We start from the raw sequence: 19,396 nt of genomic DNA, 5'->3' as shown, positions 1-19,396 counted from the left end.
GGTGTTGGTGTCTGCTGTGGTCTGGTCAGATGGTGTTGGTGTCTGCTGCGGTCAGACGGTGTTGGTGTCTGCTGCAGTCAAATGGTGTTGGTGTCTGCTGCGGTCAAAAAACGGTGTTGATGTCTGCTGTAGTCAAACGGTGTTGGTGTCTGCTGTGGTCTGGTCAGACGGTGTTGGTGTCTGCTGCGGTCAGACGGTGTTGGTGTCTGCTGCAGTCAAACGGTGTTGGTGTCTGCTGTAGTCAGATGGTGTTGGTGTCTGCTGTAGTCAGACGGTGTTGGTGCCTGCTGTAGTCAGACGGTGTTGGTGCCTGCTGTAGTCAGACGGTGTTGGTGCCTGCTGTAGTCAGACGGTGTTGGTGTCTGCTGTAGTCAGACGGTGTTGGTGCCTGCTGTAGTCAGACGGTGTTGGTGCCTGCTGTAGTCAGACGGTGTTGGTGCCTGCTGTAGTCAGACGATGTTGGTGTCTGTTATGATGCAGGATTTGGACCCCCCCCTCTCTCTGGTTCTCCAGGCTCCAGTCGCCCCTCGCCATGTCGTGCCGTTCCCCGTCCTTCAGTGACATGCCCCTGGGCTTGGGCGCGGGGTGGAGGCCCACCTCGCACCGTTACATCTGCACCAAGGTGCTCCTGGCGGAGGAGGGGAACACTCCCTTCACAGAGCACTGCCGCAACTACGAGAACAACTACAGGGTGAGAGCATCCATTCAGATCGGCTGAGAGGAACGAAGAGTTGTCGTGTCGGAGCATTGTAAAAGTTGGCCTCCAAAAGAGGTTGTAATCGTGTTTGTGTGTGTGTGTGCGCGTACGTGTGTGCGTGCGTGCATGCATGTCTGTGTTTGTGTGCATGAGTGTGTGTGTGTGTGTGTGTGTGTGTGTGTGTGTGTGTGTGTGTGTGTGTGTGTGTGTGTGTGTGTGTGTGTGTGTATCGGCCTGTCACAGACCCTCCAAACAGAGATCCAGAACATGAAGGACCAGGTGCAGGAGATGCACAGAGACCTCACCAAGCACCACTCTCTCATCAACACTGAGACCATGGGCGAGATCCTGGACCGCTCGCTACACATCGACGGGCAGATCGCCTCCCAGTACTCCACCGTGGAGACCACCAGACCCCTGTTTGAGGAGGTGCGTCCGCAAGTCGGAATCACTCCGTCACGCGCAGTGATTGACACCCAAGCATTTTCCATCTTAGGAGATGTAGATGTAACTTAAAGGAGCAGTTTGGTATTTAGCATCATAAGACCTGTTATAAGGTTATTTATGATTATATACAAAAGCCCATATACACATTTTGACAGACTTTGCACTCTTGAGATATTAGTGCTCATTGCTCATGGTCACAGCTAAGTACACAATGAATCTATATGGGCATATATATGTGACATATGTAAATAATCGTATAACAGGGCTTATGATGCTAAATACTGTACCAAACTACCCCTTACGTATTTATTTCCTCATAGATTTGGGATGAGACTTTTCAGAGGGTCACCAATGAACAGGAGATCTATGAAGGTAAGACGATGCTCAAAGCAACACTTTCAACACTCCAGCCCTCCCTGTGTTTCAACTGGTACAGTATATGTGGGTGGCCACGTCTGTTTGGTTGGGAGGTTCGATACTGTAGCTTAACGAGGTAGTCTTTATAGCTTAACAAGATAGTTTTTATATCTTATCAAGGTAGTTTCTATAGCTTAATGAGGTAGTTTTATAGCTTAACAAGGTAATTGTTGTAAACCACGTTCCAGCGCAGCTTCACGACCTGCTGCAGCTGAAGCAAGAGAACTCCTACCTGACCACCATCGCCCGGCAGATCGGACCCTACATCCTCTCCATCGCCAAGGTCAAGGAGCGCCTTGAACCCAAGTACGCAAAACCGCAACACGCCGTGTACAGGGCAGATCCACTACTGCACACTTCACAGTCACGTCACACTCAGCAGGCCCGTCGAACTTCCTAACTGAAATAACTTGAAATGTTGATAGGACAAACCCCCTTGAGATCATCTCATTTTCAAAGGAGTTCTTATGTACTGTAACCGCTGACATTTAACACTTCAAATATCTGTGAAATGCTGTTTTTTTTTCTGTCTCCAGGTTTCAGGAGCCTAAGGAGCATCATGACGACCGCACCGAGACCATGCTGAAGATCTACGAAGACAGTAGCAGCATGACCATCGACAAGCAGGACAGGTAGCTCCTGTCCGCCACACTAGCGTCTGTTTATACGGCATCTTTGAAGGCAATGTGCGCTGATCTGTCCAGCGTTTGTATGTTGTTGTCGTTTTTTTCCCTTGGGCAGTGACAACCAGAGCTGCCCCACTGACAACCGCTCCCTCATCCTCCAATCGGACGACGACTCCATGAAGACCAACGACTACCATTGGTCGGGAAAGCAGAAGGGCATCCCAGAGACGGCCAACCACAGCTAGATGCCCTTGTGAATCCTCCTCACACACCCCCACCCCACCCCAACCCCCACCAGCTCTCTGCATGCCGAAATAGATCCGTAACAGACCTGGGACAGCACGTGAGCCCCTCCTCTTCCTCTTCCTCCTCCTCTTCGTCGGTGGCTCAGATCGACAATCCTGGCATTTTCCTGGCAGCCCGGGGGGGTTGTCATCAGCTGGGAGGCGAGCCCGTTAGACTAACAGGCCTCACAGGACACGGCACAGACAAGGACACGGACGGCACCACCGGACATGAAGACACGCCCCCCCCCCGCCTCCACGCTGCCCCCCACCCGGGGTCGGGGCCGCGTTCTGTCCGGTCAACAGATCTATTCAATCGAACGTGGAGGGCGAATGGGACTTGGTTATGCGAACACGTCCAGGCTATTTAAGCCTCCGACCCGCCCCTCGGACAGGCAGGGGGAAGATGAACCCGAGAGGGATCCGGACGATGACCCACCATGATATATAACGCAGAAAGAATTGGTGTGCTTTTTAAGTGCTGTTTCTATAAATGTGAAATACATGTACTGTATGCTGTGACATTGCGTTTGTCTTTACGAGGCCTATACTGTACGATGCTGGGTTTTTTAATCATGCGCCTCCAGAACTAATGCAGCACCCTTCATCAGCTGAGGGGACCCACCAGGATCAGTCCAGAGTGGCGACCGTTCCGGTTCACCATCCAGACCTTGGAACCTCCCCTGTACCTCTCCCACATCACCTCCTCTCTAGCGTAGCTTTCCTCCTCTCTACTCCCCCCTCCTCTACCCCCCCTCCTCCCCTCCAAGGCACAGGAAATGTACTGTATTCCTCCTCTCTCTCTCTCTCTCTCTCGCTCTCTCTCTCTGTAAAGTATCAGCAGTGCGCCCCTGGGTATCCCCGCTCTGCAGGAAATCAGCAGGTAGCTAACTCTCTCTCTTCTCTCTCCTCTAAACACCCCCTCTCTTCCCTCTACCCTGTACCATCCTCACCTCCCTATTTTCTCCTCAGTCTTCTCTGCATAATTAATCTCTGCTGAACCGGAAAACTTCCAATAAATCCAATAAACTTGTTACAAAAAAGTGTATTTACCATTTGTATGGTTCAGTATATACACTGTACTGGCAAGCTACGCATTCGAGTCCAGCCATTGATTCCTCTACGTCAGCAGCTGGTCTGGGGTGTCCCCGTGGAAGTTATTAAGGTACTCCGCTCTGTCGTAGCCTCTCCGGTCGTGGATGACAGCCGGACAGACGCACGGTAAGTTCTGATTGGGTCTGAGACAGAGGCGGCGTTAAGATTACGGGCGCTGCTGAAGGTGGTTTACATCCCAGGCATGACCGGTGAGCTGAAGGTGGTTAACATCCCAGGCATGACCGGTGAGCTGAAGGTGGTTTACATCCCAGGCATGACCGGTGAGCTGAAGGTCGTTTACATCCCAGATGTGCCCTGTGAGCAGACGTGGGTCTGTGGGGCTCTGCTGCTGCTTCCTGGAACACACTGGGGGTCAAGGGGGCCTTGAAGCAGGTAGTCGAGTCAGGGGTCCGTGCTTATTAAAAATACATTTGTGACAGCAGATAACGAATGACTGCTGCTGCTGCCGCCGGGGCCCTCCGCAGACACACACACATACACTGGAACACGCATACACACACATACACACGCTTTGAAACACAGATAAGCACTGCGCACGCGCACACATACTATGCACTGCACACACACACACACACACCAATTTACGGGCACATACTGTAAAAACTTCCACAGGCGTACAGCACACGCATGCACACATACACAAACACACACACACAGCAGTTCCCCGTGGTCGTATATCATCTCTCCTGTCTGCACCACTGACTCCGTAGCCTCTCTCTCTCGCTGTCTCTGTCTCTCTCTTTCTCTCTCTCTGTCTGTACTCACTAACGGCCTGGTTACTCTGTGTGTGTGTGTGTGTGTGTGTGTGTGTGTGTGTGTGTGTGTGTGTGTGTGTGAGAGAGAGAGAGAGAGAGAGGCCTATAACAATGCAGGAACACCACAAGCTAGGCTGCAACACCATTCCTATGGAATATGAAATGTGCAGGGGAGTGAACTAGGGGACATCTCTGCGAGAAGATGGATAACTGGGTCACCGGCCGTTCTTTTCCGTATGCGAGCACAGGATGAATGCAGGGTCGTTAACTGTACAGGTCACCCTCGGGCAGGTAACTGAAGGTCACCGTGGGGATTATAGTACACAAATCAGTTTATGTTTCACGATCAGTAGCCTGACGTCCGTCCAGAGTCAACCACGCGTCCTTGTCGAGGCCTTGGCTGATCCCAGACTCTTTTGACAGCACATGTTGATGGGTGACAGGAATCGATGTCGCTGGACTTGTTACCATGGTGACGACCCGGGGGGGCGGCGAGGTGAAAAGGTCAAAGGGGGAAAAGAGTACACCCACGTCCGTCCCATTGCAGGCCTAGTACATATAGGTTTAAAAAAAGAAAAAAGAAAAAAAAAACAAGCTTGTCATGTCCTGTACAAATCTTGGCAGAATCCACTCAAAATCCCTCGCGCAGACATTTTGAAGCTGATGGCCGGCGTCGTATTGTATTGGGCACTTTCTCCAGCACTGGAGATCCACCGTCTTACGCTCCAGAAAGTCGCTCCAATACACACAGGAGCCCTCGTTGCTTATGCAATGCTGCTGATGCAACGAAGCCTGACAAAGTGAGCTCTTTCTATTGCACAGAACAACAAAAGGAGCGAGTAGGCCTATGTCCTTGACTCACAGGTGTGTGTGTGTGTGTGTGTGTGTGTGTGTGTGTGTGTGTGTGTGTGTGTGTGTGTGTGTGTGTGATTGTGTGTGTGATTGTGTGTGTGATTGTGTAATTTTGTGTGTGTGTGTGTGTGTGTGTATGTGTGTGGGCCTCAGAATCTGTCAGGGACTCCGGAGAACCAGCCCAGCAGCACCATATTAATCAACAGCTCATTGGGCTGCCAGCCCCACCCTCCTCCGCGCCCCCACCCCCACTGCGGTCAAGCCAGCTGACAAGTCAGTCAATCAGTCAAGTGGTCCGTCCCTTTATTTCGTTTTGCGCGTCAACTCGCGTTATTGCAGTGAAGAGTTTTTTTGGGCATAACACCAGGTTGCCTCTGACGCTTTAATTTAGGTTACAGTCCAGTCAACTAAACCTACTATGGTTTGATTCAGAAAGTGAAATGATGTTCTGATGTTGCATTTCAAATTAAAAGTCTTCTAAAATGTCATATAAAACTGTTACCTTGTTAATTAAGTTCCTGTTGTTTTGGCTCTGTTTTGTTTGTCTCTGACCCCCCCACCAGGTGATCCATCAGTCTCTGATTGCTAATCATCCATCTATAATATCCACCTGTGTATATAGCGCTGTATTATTATTTATCACTGGGCATTAAATAATTTATTTTTAAAGGCAGCCTACTTTGGTTGTTGGTCTGAGAGTTCTTTTGAGCACCACACTTATAGTTATGGTTGGTTCTATCTAGTGTTAGTATGCAGACTGTTGCATTCCTCCCTAGTCTACAGTACAGTTGAGGGAGGAGGCAACATACCTCAATTTTCAGATGAGAATTGAAGGAAAACCGCCCATAATCCAAGACCAATTCCACTTCAGAGTGGTAGCAGAACACCTCACAGTGTCACTCAGGACAGAAATTTCAGGACATTCTGATGTGGCATTTCAAAATAAAGGCCCTCTAAAATCTCATATCAGCTATGTTTCCTTAATATTCAGATTAGAATTTAAAGGAAACAACCCAAAAACCAAGACAAATTCCAAATTAGAAAATAGCAGAGTACCTCATGGTGTCACTCATCAACTTTCAGGACATTCTGATGTGGCATTTCAAAATAACCCCCCCCCCCCCAAAATGTAATATCTGCTGTTTTTCCTCAATATTCAGATTGGTATTGAAAGAAAACCGCCCATTATCTAAGAACAATTCCACTTCAGAGTGGTAGGAGACCACATCAGAGTGTCACTGAGCAACGTTCAGGACATTCTGAGGTGCCATTTCAAAATAAACGCCCTCTAAAATCTCATATCCGTTGTTTTCCCTCAATTTTCAGATTGACATTAAAAGAAAACCACCCATAATCTAAGAACAATCCCACTTCAGAGTGGTAGTAGACCACGTAAGAGTGTCAATTAGCAACTTTCAGAACATTCTGATGTGCCATTTCAAAATAAAGGCCCTCTAAAATCTCATATCCGCTTTTTTTTCCTCAATTTTCAGATTGGTATTGAAAGGAAACCACCCATAATCTAAGAACAATTCCACTTCAGACTTCAGAGTGGTACAGTAGAAGAGCACCTCACAGTCAGACTGAGAAACGTTAAGGACATTCTGATGTGGCATTTCAAAATAAAGGCCCTCTAAAATGTCACATCCTGTTTTTTCTCAATATTCAGATTGGTATTGAAAGGAAACCGCCTCTAATCTAAGAACAATTCCACTTCATTGTGGGAGCAGAGCACTTCATAGTGTCACGTAGAAACTTTTCAGGACATTCTATAAAATAAAGCCCCTTTAAAATGTCTTCAAAGGAAACCACCCATGGTGTTATGCCGGGAAAAAAACTATTTACCGCAATAACGCAAGTTGACGCGCAAAACAAAATAAAGGGCGGACCACTTGACTGTGATTTACGACCTGTCGGCTGGCCTGACCACAGTCCCCCCGCCACCTCTCTCCTCCTCTTCCACAACACCAGCCTCCCGCTCTCGTTAGGAGCTCAGCAGGAAGGAATCATTAACAGATCGGCGACTCGTTAATTAAGACCTCTCCCATATGCTCTCACAGGGGGAGAGAGAGAGAGACAAAGAGAGAGGAAAGCAAGAGAGCTTAGAAGAGATGATTCATGTGCATCACAGAGGTAACGGATGGCTAAAGAATTTCTCGACACAACTTTTCTGTTCCAGATGTGTTCATAGACTCCTCAAACAAATACAGAAGCACCACCAACTGGAGGCATGTCCACTCTGCAGTAGCCACCTGAGGGGAGTAGACCAGCCAAGATGTAACGAACAGCGTCACACACATTAGCCCGGTACTATCAACAGCCCGCAGCCCCAGAGTTGCATGGTGTGCAGTTTTTGTACTATAGAGATCATTGCACAGTGCAGTTTGTGAATGTAGCATGGTTTCCAGTGTGAAAAATGGACAAGGACAAAGGAGGTGAGATCCAGGTGGACACTTATTCAGCTTATTTATTCAAACACTCGTATCCAAACCACTCAAACCGAAGCGCCAAACTCCTACCCTGCCACCTTCTCTCTGTGTGAACAAACACAGATGGCGTCTTTATAGGGAAGGTGTACATGAGTGGCACTCATGAGATGAGTCAGGTTTGATGTTCAAATGATTAGAAACGTTAACGCAGGGAGGAAGTAGGGGAATGTGTGGAGGGGGAGTATGGTGAAAGAGGGACAACTCTGAGGACAGGAAGATGAGTGTCCTGTAGCCTATGGTCTCCTGTGAGTAGGCTAATCAGAGAGGGGGAGAGAGAGAGGGAGGGCAGAACAGGATTAAGGTTAACACAGATTACACACAGATGGGAGGAAAGCAGTATAGATTATGGAAGAATACATCAGCATACATAATAACCAAAATATGCAGCTGTGCAATGTGCATGGCATTTCTCTTTATTCTTGGAAAGACAGTTGAAACTAAATAAACCAGCGCTTGAACTACCTCAGAGTTCATATTATAGGGATAGTTCGGAATTTTGGACATAGAGCTGATTCCATGCTGTCCCTCGTTTGGGTGTCACGGCATGCTAATGCTAGCATAATTAAGACGAAATTGGCTAACATTCAAAGAAAACTCACTTATAAATACTCTAAACAAGTAATTGCGAGATAAACTAAGCTCCTCATCAGAGTCAGACATCTCTTTCCAACATGGCCATTGCAACTTGTGTTGATAGTAAGAGAATAGTCCACTCTTCTGTTCCTTGAAGACAATAGTGCCGGCTAGTTACAGTATGTATCGCTCCCTATTTACATAGAGAGCCATACAGTATAGGTACGAACAAATGAATGGGTTGAATGGGCAACCATAGTTGGACTTGAATGCCGTGAACGCCCGAACGAGGGACAGCATGGAATCAGCTGAAAATGTTCTCCACCAATCAATAACATTATGGGTAAGTCGTAAATGAGGCTCTATGTCCAAAACTACCCCTTTAAGGTTTGATAAAGGACCACACATCCTGACACCCTAATACCATGTAACTTTAGCTAAAGTAACAGTACCCTGGAACAAAAAACAATTCTGATCAAATTGATGAGTCACAAATTTGAAATAAAAAAATAATAACAGAGAACTGAATGATTAAAGACACAAGTGCAACCATCTCTACATGGAAAAAGTCTCAAACACTAGCAAAGGCAACGGGGTATTAACACTCAGTAACATCAACATATATCACATAGGCTACTTAAAAATAAAAAACGGTTATTTATAAAGATGAACAGTAGTCGGCCACGTGAGGTACGTATGTAGAGGTTTAGTGTCTCATATTCAGCTCTGGGAGTAACTTCCAGCTACTGTGGTTCAATTCTGAAACAGGAACAAGGAACTGCCAAGTCACACTTACAGCAGTTTCACAAGAATGAGAAAACGTGGAAATAGCCCAACCAACCACAGGTCACTCTGTCTGTACACAGCTCTGTCATTTATCATTTAACACTGACAACTTAAGAAAGCTTCACTCAACATTCATATGCAGGAATCAAACACCGGCTAACCTCAAATCATCTGTGATCATCTACTGTACTGTAATATTCTCTAAAACATGTTCTACTGTAACAGCTAAGTACAACAGTTTATCAGTCTATGGAACCAGTATGCAATGGAGGACATGTTATTTAAGTTGATGAGGAATAGTGCAATTTGGAGGATATAGACTGATGAAATGGAAAGGTAAGCAGTTGTCCTGTTAAATATAATAATAATGTTGGCATGGTGATGCATTCATATTCTTCACTAGACATTTGAGGCACAATATAATATTGTACCTTTCCTGTGTAACTTATGTGACATTCAACTGGATGAGTACAGGAGAGTCGGGAGGCATTTGGCAAAATATGCAAAATATAACGTGCACAGCTGTAGTAACACACAGTGTGATTTTGGCAGTCATCACACGTCACATGACGGTTCGAGAAATTAGAAACACGTTTTGATTTTTTTTTTTTAAAGTTATAGATATCATTAGAGACCTCTTGTGAAGAATAAAACCTTACAACTTAACAAATTGCTGCCCCTTTTACAGACAAGAGCAAGTGTGCAGTAAGGTGGTTCTGGACAGCAGCAGCAGCTCCAGAGTGGGTTGGCCCTCCGACAGGGGCATCAGTAGGCCCTGTCCCCAGCTGGTTTCCTGTCCTGGGCCTGGTTGAAGGGGTTGGCTGGGCTGGTAGACTGGTCCTGCTGGTCGATGGATTGGTACGACTCTCGGTTTCGGGTCATACTGGGAAAGCCTGGACACAGAGACGCATGGCTGAGCAGAGCTGTACAATCACAAGCCACAGCGTTACACAACAGCTCAATGGAATAGCCTTGTAGAATCTAAGGTGTTGATATATTGTGTTGTATATTGTTATCCAGCAGCATTTTACTCTGAAAAGTACCTTAGTCAGTTCATAATTTGCTTTATGATCCCAAACTATGGTTCTAAATCTTGTCTTGCAGAAAAGAACGCTTTGCAGTTAGATTAACTCTGCTTCACAGCACATCCATTCTTTCATCCAGTCAGACACAACCGAAGACGCCTCATTTCTCATTCACGTTTGGTTTGGACGAACAGAACAAAGCTCAAACCGTTGTGAACGTGGTCATCTTTGACGGTTTTTCCTTCTGGAAAACAAAACGAAAACAAATTGCATTTCCAACGTTCCGACAAGCACGGAAAACAATGTTGAGTGTGTATCCGACCTAGCGCAGTCAGAAGAGCCTGTCAGGCCTGTTTGTGGAGCCTGAGTAGGGACGTATGGACCACCATTCAGCAGACGGAGGAACAAAGAGCTGCATGTCTTCCACATAGCAGCTGCCTACAGGTCTATGGAAGGATGAGTAGCCTAGGTGTAGACTACAGTACTTAATGTGCTGTTTGTGGGAGCTCTTGGATATCACCTCCTTCTGGAGATATCAGAAGACAAACTCAAAATCTAATCTAAAAACAAACATTATTTGGTTGACATGTGGTGTCCTTCTACTGAGCAGACTAGAGCTCCCATCCACAGAGCAGCTAATCACCCTGTCACCCCAGGCCCACGCACAAACGGCCCAAATACCAAGGACGTCGGTACGAGCGTAAAAATATTAGATAGATAGATAGATAGATAGATAGATAGATAGATAGATAGATAGATAGATAGATAGATAGATAGATAGATAGATAGATAGATAGATACTTTGGATAGATAGATAGATACTTTGGATAGATAGATAGATAGATAGATAGATAGATAGATAGATAGATAGATAGATAGATAGATAGATAGATAGATAGATAGATAGATAGATAGATAGATAGATAGATAGATAGATAGATAGATACGTTGATAGATAGATAGATAGATAGATGGATAGATAGATAGATAGATAGATAGATAGATAGATAGATAGATAGATAGATAGATAGATAGATAGATAGATAGATAGATAGATAGATAGATAGATAGATAGATAGATAGATAGATAGATAGATAGATAGATAGAGACAGACAGACAGACAGAGACAGACAGTCAGACAGAGACAAGTCTAGTCTACAGCTCTAGGACTAATAGGAAGTTCTCCTCTTCATACTGTGTTTATCCCCCATTCCTGAGGGGGACATTTTGGACAGAGAACACAGAAGCAACAAATACGCCATGCATTTCAGTCCCTTGAATAAAGTTTATTAAAAATATACATGCATTTCACTCCCTTGAATAAAGTTTATTAAAAATATACATGCATTTCACTCCGTTGAATAAAGTTTATTAAAAATATACAACTTAAAAAATGCTCGACATAAATTATCCTCAAACAGACACTGTATTAAAGTACACGCAGTCAAGGGGAAACGTCTGTTCAAACAGACATCTGGTGTTTTAGCAGACCTGCACTTGGAAAACACACAAGTACTGGACACTGACGTACTCTAATGAGGGGCCTGAGAGGAGCGGAGGAAGTAACACACTCACAAGCACAAACAAACAAACAAATAAACAGTATTGGGCAGCATGAAGATGGCAGTTGGGAGGATGGCACGTGGACGACAGAAGGGGATGAGAAACGTAGATGACTCATTGACAGAAACATGAAGACAGACACTGGAATAACTAGAGGAAGAAGAAAATGGCCGACAGACAACAAACGATGAACAGTAAAGGTGTACAGTACTTCTCCGTTTCCACGGGTCAATTTCACTTCCTGTGCGAGGAGGGGGGAGGAGGAGGAGGATGATTGGAGAAGGGGTGGAGGGGTGGGAGGGGAGGGGCGGAGGGCGGATCAGTAGCGTCGACCAATGAAAGCGCTGTCAGCGCTGTCAGTGGTACAGCGGCTGTCCACTGAGGTCTCTAGATCTGGGAGGGTAAAGGTCATCAGAGGACGGAGGGGGGGCAGGAGAGGAGAGGAGGAGAAGAGGAGAGAGGAGGGGAGAAAAGTGGAGAAGAGGAGAGTGGAGGAGAGAAGAAAAGAGTGGAGGAGAGAAGAAGAAATTAGAGAAAAGTGGACAGAAGAGTAGAAGAGAGGAGAGGGGAGGAGAGAAGAGTGGAGGAGAGAAGAGAAGAGTGGAGGAGAGGAGAGTGGAGGAGAGGAGAGGGAAGGAGAGAAGAGTGAAGGAGAGGAGAAAAGAGTGGAGGAGAGAAAAGGGGAGGAGAGAAGAGGGGAGGAGAGAAAAGAGGAGGAGAGAAGAGTGGAGGAGAGGAGAGAAGAGTGGAGGAGAGGAGAGTGGAGGAGAGGAGAGAAGAGTGGAGGAGAGGAGAGGAAATGTGAGGAGAGTGGGTTAGAATGGAGGAGAGGACAGGAGAAAAGAGGAGAGGAGAGAAAATAGAAAAACAAATCCTCATTACAACAGAGAAACAAGACAAGACAGAAGACACGGGTACTGTCATCTACAAACAGAAATAAAGACTATAAACAATCAGACGACAAGACAGAGAGGGTGAGACAGACAGTGTGATTTACGGGCTGGTTAGAAGGGATTATAACCGGGTGGGTTTGAGCAGACCCTTTCACATAGAAGTTTCATAAAAACACTGCTTTAACATGTGTTGATGGTCAGGTACTGTACATACGTTGGCGTAATATGGTAAATTACTCTCTCAGTTATGACACATTAAATACAGCCATGTTGGGCGGGGGGGGTCATGGCCATTCTACCCAGGGATGCAGGCAAACATACTTCACTTGTTCATGTCTAGACTGTAGAACAAAGTTCACCATCAAGCTAAACAAAACAGGACCTCTGGCAGTACTATTAATTACTGTGTGTTTGTGTGTGTGTGTGTGTGTGTGTGTGTGTGTGTGTGTGTGTGTGTGTGTGTGTGTGTGTGTGTGTCACACGGCAGGACACCGTGTTGATGCTAGAAGCCTGCCCAGCAGGTTGCAATCAAACCTCCATACCCAAACACGACACATCCATCAACAAACCAGCCTGTAATCTGCCACCTGCTGGGGCTCTCAACTTAACTGCACTGCATTCACCCTCTATTGTCATTTGAATAAATCAGGAAATCAAATACCGTCTGAGTTCATCAACATAGTGAACACTTAAAATAAACATCGCTCTGGGTGTGATAAAAGATTGGACGCCTGAGTTCATCAAAGGGAAGATTTCAGGCGTGTTCTCGTGCGTTTTCCAGACAATCTGGACCCACAGTTTATAATTAATAACAACATTGACAATAAAAACACTAGTCCTTAATAACACAGTTACTTCAATAAACTGTCCAAGTTGACTGATAACCAGATAATTGAGTTGTGCCTTGTCATATACAGTCACTACTTTAGACGGTCTACACTGCGGTCGCAGCAATATCAGGAACATTTGTCTTGTGACCCTCCTCCCTGTAACTCAGTTAGCTTGACTGGCTTACATGCAGGCACGCGCACACACACAAAAACAAATACACACAACCACACACACACAGTAAGGCTCCCAGCCAGTCATCTGAAAGCCATCCATAGATGGACCAACCCTACCCTATGTGTGTGACAAGGCCTAGACACCTACTTTACCATTCCAAGCCAAAAGGTCTTAAGGGATACAGTATGTACAGTGTGTTATTTATTTAACCATGTGTTGTCTGTTTTTATGATGCACTGTTTCTTTTATTTTCTATTTTCTCATATATTATCTGTTTTGCTTTGTTGTTGTTTTTTTTACTATGTGCTATGATTTCTTTTGTTATTCTGTGAAGCACTGTGTTACATTTGCTTGTATGTGCTACACTACTAGTAGTAGGGCCTCCGCTAGGGGGGGGCGAAAGGGGCGGCCGCACTGGGCCTCGCTAGAAGGCCTCGTGTTTTGGCCGCGGTTGGACCTTTAGTGCATGATGGTGCGCTAAGTGTATGTGTAATGTATTGTATGTGTAATGAATTGTTTGTTGTTGTTTTTTTTGTCCTGTCATGTCCTGTTATTGAGTGCCAGTATGTCATGTCTTTTATATGAAGAAAAAAATAATAATAATCTAAAACAAAAAAAGAAAGAAAGATTGCCAAACATTCCCCATAGCAAAACAAAAAAAGGAAGTTATTTCGCTCCCCACTCCTACTTCTTCTTCTTCTTCTTCTTCTAATTCTTCTTCTCTCAGCTTAAAGGCGGATCGCAAACCAACATAAGGTGCATACCGTCACCTACACTACCGGAGTGTGCGCCCTCAGGGCGTATAGCACGTCAGGTTACAAGAAGCAGGATGGTAGCCTGGATGGTGAACCCTACACACACTCCTGGATGGTGAACCCTACACACACTCCTTCCTCTCCGCCTGTACTCACCGAAGTTGACGTTGTAGTCACCGCCGCGCTCGCGGTACATCTGGTAGACGAAGAAGCAGGAGACGGGTTTGAGGAGCAGGCTGAGGATAGCCATGCCCGCGCTGAAGCGGAACGTGTCCCGGCTCCTCTCCGCCAGGCTCTCCGCCAGCTGGTAGTAGATTCCAAAGTGGATGATGTCGGTCAGCAGCGTCATGGTCATCCCTATCAGGAACTGGAGGACGGACGACGACAGGGGGAGAGGTGACAGACAAATACGCGGCCATCAGCTGAAGGTCTAAGCTGACAAGACATCAGCAAACAAGGAGTTTTCAAGTTCATCCAGATCTCTATGTGACGTTGTTGTTTACAAGCACTGAAAGCAGATTCAGGTTTTATTCGTTATATGTAAACGTACAGTGTACAATCACAGTGAAATGTTTCTGCCAGCTCCGTGATGTGCTTGTTACGGATCATTACAAATACACAATTACACAAATACACATAAAAGTACAAATCGCCAGATGACAAGGAGGACTGAAAACAGCTGATGCTTTGACTGATAATGCTATGCTTTTACACAAATGTAAAGTAGTGCTAAATGACTGTAATGTAATGTAATATAGGATCATGTAATGAAATGTACTGTAATGTAAGTAGTGGATCTTTCTGGGGAGGGGGGTGGAGAGCAGGAAGGCAGGGCAGGCCTCACCATGAGCACGGCATCAATGGAGTCTCTCTGGGCGATGGCCCACACTCCGACGGCCAGGACAGTGAAGTTTCCCCAGGCATAGGACAGAGGCAGCCAAGCCATGCAGCCCCTGAGCAGCATACACACACACACACACACACACACACACACACACACACACATACACACACACACACATGCACACACATACATACACACGCGCGCACACATGCACACATGCACACATGCACACACACACACACACACACACACACACCACACACACACATACACGCGCACACACACGCACAATGCTTATTTTTAGCAAACTATTCAACCGTGGCGCAACCTAAGGCTTTGCGCTACACATGATTGCAATATGAAGTAGCCTACATCTACTGTACAGTCAATAAGTTCATCTTGAGCGAGTCTCTAAAATCTTGTGTGTGTCTCTAAGTGGTCCTGGCCCAGAGAACTGCTCTGCTGGCCACACTCCCCAGCTGGAGAGGGCAGCCAGAGAAATTCCTCAGGTGTGTGAAAAGTCGACCCAACCCCCCTCTCAGTCCACTCACCAGACCGTCAGTATCCAGTGCACCAGGACGATGGCCTGGGGGGAACAGACACGGGAAACGTCACGGAACAACGTCATCGCGTCACACATATCACATTTTGGGAAGGTGAGAAAGAATGTGCGTCACCTCATACGTGAGTCTGCGGTTGGCCGCTGTAATCATCGTATCTCAACAATGATCATATCTGAATTATCAGCATGCATGTAAACCAGTCAAGCCTAGTTTAAAATCCGGCCTCTCGTAGGCTAATCAGCTAATGTTTTCAAAACTTCGGATAAAATAGTTGAATATCTTAACGCCACTTTACATCTTAACATTATGATTTTGTTATAGCAGTCTATATAACGAGGCGTAGGCCTAGCTACCGGACGCGATGGTAGGCTACTCTAGAGACCTACAATACAGCTCAGTTAACAGCAATGGAACCGCTGTTACAGTAAGCATCACTTGCTTCATCAACTCCGCTGTAATTTTACTTTGGAGACATGCGTAGAACAAATAAAAAAGTTTACCTTGAGATTTATGGCAGGAATCTCCATAGTTTCTGGCCAACGAAGATCAAGTTTGGTCCCCTTTTCGTTTTTCAATTATTGAGGGCAACATGCATAACTTTGCAACTTCTATCTCACCGAAATCTCCCAGCCCCTCCCTCCCGCTCTCACTAATCGGACAGCAAACACAGCCCATGTGACAGCAGCCTGACTGGCTCCATGTGACCCCGTTCCCCCCGCTTCCTCCCCGACTTCATGCTTCAAGAAACCACATGAGCATCCGTCACTCGACATTAAGAATCACTTCGCCATAGATGCACTGCAATAGGACGATTTCTACAGTAGCAATGTTAACTCTGTCACACCTGTTAGAGCGTTAGTCACATTCTCCCTATTTATATGGAGGTGCTATGGGTCTCTTATTTTAGATTAACTGTGCAAAAGAGGTGGTATTATCCGTAAATAAAATAACAAAAAATAAAATTTAACAGATTAAGGCAAAACAACACAAAATGCAGTGGTGCGATAGAAATCCTTGCGGCAATAACATGTAGTGCTGTAATAACAATAGTAATAACATGTAGTTTTCTAATAATAATAGTAATAACATGTAGAGTTGTTGTAATAATAATAGTAATAACATGAAGTGTTGTAATAATAATAGTAACAACATGCAGTGTTGAATAATAATAAGAAATAATTAATTAATTATTATGAATAATAATAGGATGTAGAATTGTAGTAATAATAATAATAATAATAATAATAATAACAATAACATATAGTGCTGTAGTAATAATAATAGTAATCGCATGTAGAGTGGTAACAATAATAATAACATGTAGTGTTGTAATAATAATAGTAAGTAATAACAGGTAGAGTTGTAATACTTACAGAGGAACAAGTTTTTATTTGTCATACAGCACTACTCCAACACACACACACACAGACGCATCAGAGTCGCAAATGAAATGCTCTCTGCTCTTAACCTATCCCGCTATCCTGCCCCCAAGGGCAGCCGGCCCGGGAGCAGAGAGTAGGCAGCGTGCATGAGCCGTGCCAGGGACCAATCCAAGTGCTCCGGTCTGCCTTCGTCAGGGACGGATAGCATTCAATCTGTTCTTCTGCATGTTTTTTAGGGGCCTATTGTAATTGGAAGTTCTATTATTATTATACTATAACCGATTGGTCGCCTTTTACGAAACTTTGCACGATGGTAGATGATCATGTGATGAGGCAATGGATCAAGTCTCACATCAATTGGCCAAAAGGGGGCGTAACAGCAGCCGACTGAAATTGCGAACTTTGAACAGGCATATCTCATGCCCCGTTTGACATAGAGTCATGAGACTTTGCACACATATGTCTCTCCTCACAATGAACAAATTTGCCTCAAGAACCTATAACATCTGGTATGTAGATTTTCAGCTATTTTGCATTATTTGAAAAACGCTTAAAATCTATCTCCTCCGCATTATTGGCCCGATCAAACCCAATGAATGAGCAAGAGTGCTCATTTCCGGTATAGGCTTAACTGCCAGGCCAATTTTTCTGAAAGTTGGTACAGTGGTATGAGCATATGAGGTACGTTGAGAAATATGAAGCAGATTGGCCACAGGGTGGTGCTATAACAAGCCAAAATGCTTAAAAGTGGCTAAAATGCAATTGATTGCTGTGGCACCCCCCATGGCCAAATGGGTTTCATATTCGTTGTATGGGTATAGGTCATCTCATGTTCTACAATTTACTCATTGGACTCGAAATTATCAGATTAAAATTTGATTTTGATAAGAGCATTTTTGTGAAAAGCCAGCCATTACGCTTTCAAAGGTATATGAAAGGCATATCTCATGCCCCGTTTGACCTAGAGTCATGAAACTTTCCACAGTTTTGTGACTGCTCACCATGAACAAATTTGCCTCAGAGCCCATAACTTTCGATTTTGTAGATTTTCCGCCATTTTGCTTTTTTTTTTTTTTTAAAGCTTAAAATCTATTTCCTCCTAGGAAGTTTCACCAATTTGCATGAAACTCGGTACACTCAATCTATGAACCAATATCTAAAGTTCCATCTCAGCAAAAGTTGAAAAAGTTTAAATTAACAGGCACTATAAGACAATGAATCTTGACAAGGGTGTGGCTTTTCACATAAAGGGGTATCATTTCTGAAGGGTTGTACAGAGCACCAGAAAACTTTGTAGGCATGTCCCCACATATGACCGGAGGCTAAACCTAGATTATTGGCCCGATTAAACCAAAGGGGGGCGCTAGAGAGCTCATTTAATGTTTAGGCCTGACCACCATGCCGATTTTTCCAAAACTTGGTAAAGTGGTACCCGAGCACACCTTATGGCCACTGGAGAAAGATGAAGCGAATTGGCCACAGGCTGGTGCTGTAACAAGCCAAAATGCTTAAAAGTGGCTAAAACGCTATTGATTGCTGTAGCACCCCCTGTGGCCAGATGGGGTTCATCTTGCTTGTATGGATAGGTCATGGCATGCTCTATAACTTAGCCTACTAATTGGATGTGAAATCGGCAGATGAAATTTTTATAATGATATAAGCATTTTTGTGCAACAACACCCCCATTTAATTTTCATTGACATCAGTGGCTGCGTAGCTCAAATGTGGCTATGGTGTGTTTCGCTTGTTGCCTTTGATGCTTGGCACCATTGATTGCCCGAGGCCCTCGTCTGGAGCCAGGCCCAGACGGAGGGCCCACCTGCGAGGACCTGGTGGCCGGGCTTACCACGGAGCCTGGCCGGGTCTAGCCCGAACAAGCAACGTGGCAACACCATCTCATTCTCCATCGTCCCGTGGACCCACCACCCGCGGAAGGAATTGTCGGGGTCAGGTGCGCTGCCAACTAGGTGGTGCTGAAGGCGGGGGGCACCGACGGACCAGACAAGGGCGGCAAAGGCTGGCTCTGGGTACATGGAATGTAACCTCGCTGGGGGGGAAGGAGCCGGAGCTTGGTAGGGAGGTGGAGCGATACCAATTACACCGGGCGGGGCTAACCTCCACGCACAGCACCGGCGCTGGAATCATACTCCTGGATAGGGGTTGGACCCTGTTCTTCTCTGGAGTTGCTCACAGTATGAGGCGTAAGGCAGGTGTGGCTATACTAGCTAGCCCCCAGCTGAGCGCCTCTGTGCTGGAGTTCACCCCAGTGAACGAGAGGGTCGCCTCCCTGCGCCTTAGGACTGGTGGGGGGGGGGACTCTGAC

At 45.7% G+C, this 19,396-nt stretch overlaps 2 protein-coding genes across 3 annotated transcripts in view; one reads left to right on the top strand and one right to left on the bottom strand.

Moving 5' to 3' along the window:
• Positions 1–2,432, top strand: part of rnf207a (ring finger protein 207a) — a gene marked incomplete at its 3' end in the record, with an annotated part of 28,723 nt that extends 26,291 nt beyond the window's left edge. Inside the window, exons 13-18 of the mRNA XM_084441318.1 lie at positions 514–691; positions 941–1,126; positions 1,465–1,516; positions 1,750–1,867; positions 2,098–2,193; positions 2,303–2,432. Of these exons, the coding sequence (XP_084297444.1) occupies positions 514–691; positions 941–1,126; positions 1,465–1,516; positions 1,750–1,867; positions 2,098–2,193; positions 2,303–2,432 (760 nt within the window). The remainder of the gene's footprint in view (positions 1–513; positions 692–940; positions 1,127–1,464; positions 1,517–1,749; positions 1,868–2,097; positions 2,194–2,302) is intronic.
• A 5,370-nt stretch (positions 2,433–7,802) lies between these two features.
• agtrap (angiotensin II receptor-associated protein) lies at positions 7,803–16,317 on the bottom strand. 2 transcript variants are annotated; one of them, XM_084440812.1, is made up of 5 exons: positions 16,192–16,317; positions 15,680–15,714; positions 15,129–15,237; positions 14,441–14,651; positions 7,803–9,935 (listed from the first exon to the last, which is right to left on the bottom strand). In XM_084440812.1, exons 1-5 carry the CDS (start codon positions 16,216–16,218, stop codon positions 9,808–9,810), a joined length of 510 nt encoding a protein of 169 aa, XP_084296938.1. In that variant the 5' UTR covers positions 16,219–16,317; the 3' UTR covers positions 7,803–9,807. The 2 variants fall into 2 exon arrangements, with proteins under 2 accessions (XP_084296938.1, XP_084296939.1); XM_084440813.1 differs by lacking the exon at positions 7,803–9,935 and adding an exon at positions 11,470–12,024.
• Between the last annotated feature and the right edge of the window lie 3,079 nt (positions 16,318–19,396).

This window comes from Borostomias antarcticus (assembly GCF_949987555.1).
Source record: "Borostomias antarcticus genome assembly, chromosome: 7".
In the NCBI taxonomy this organism is placed as follows: domain Eukaryota; kingdom Metazoa; phylum Chordata; class Actinopteri; order Stomiiformes; family Stomiidae; genus Borostomias; species Borostomias antarcticus.
Note: the sequence above shows the minus strand (reverse complement) of the source record. Positions and strands in the feature narration are given on the sequence as shown.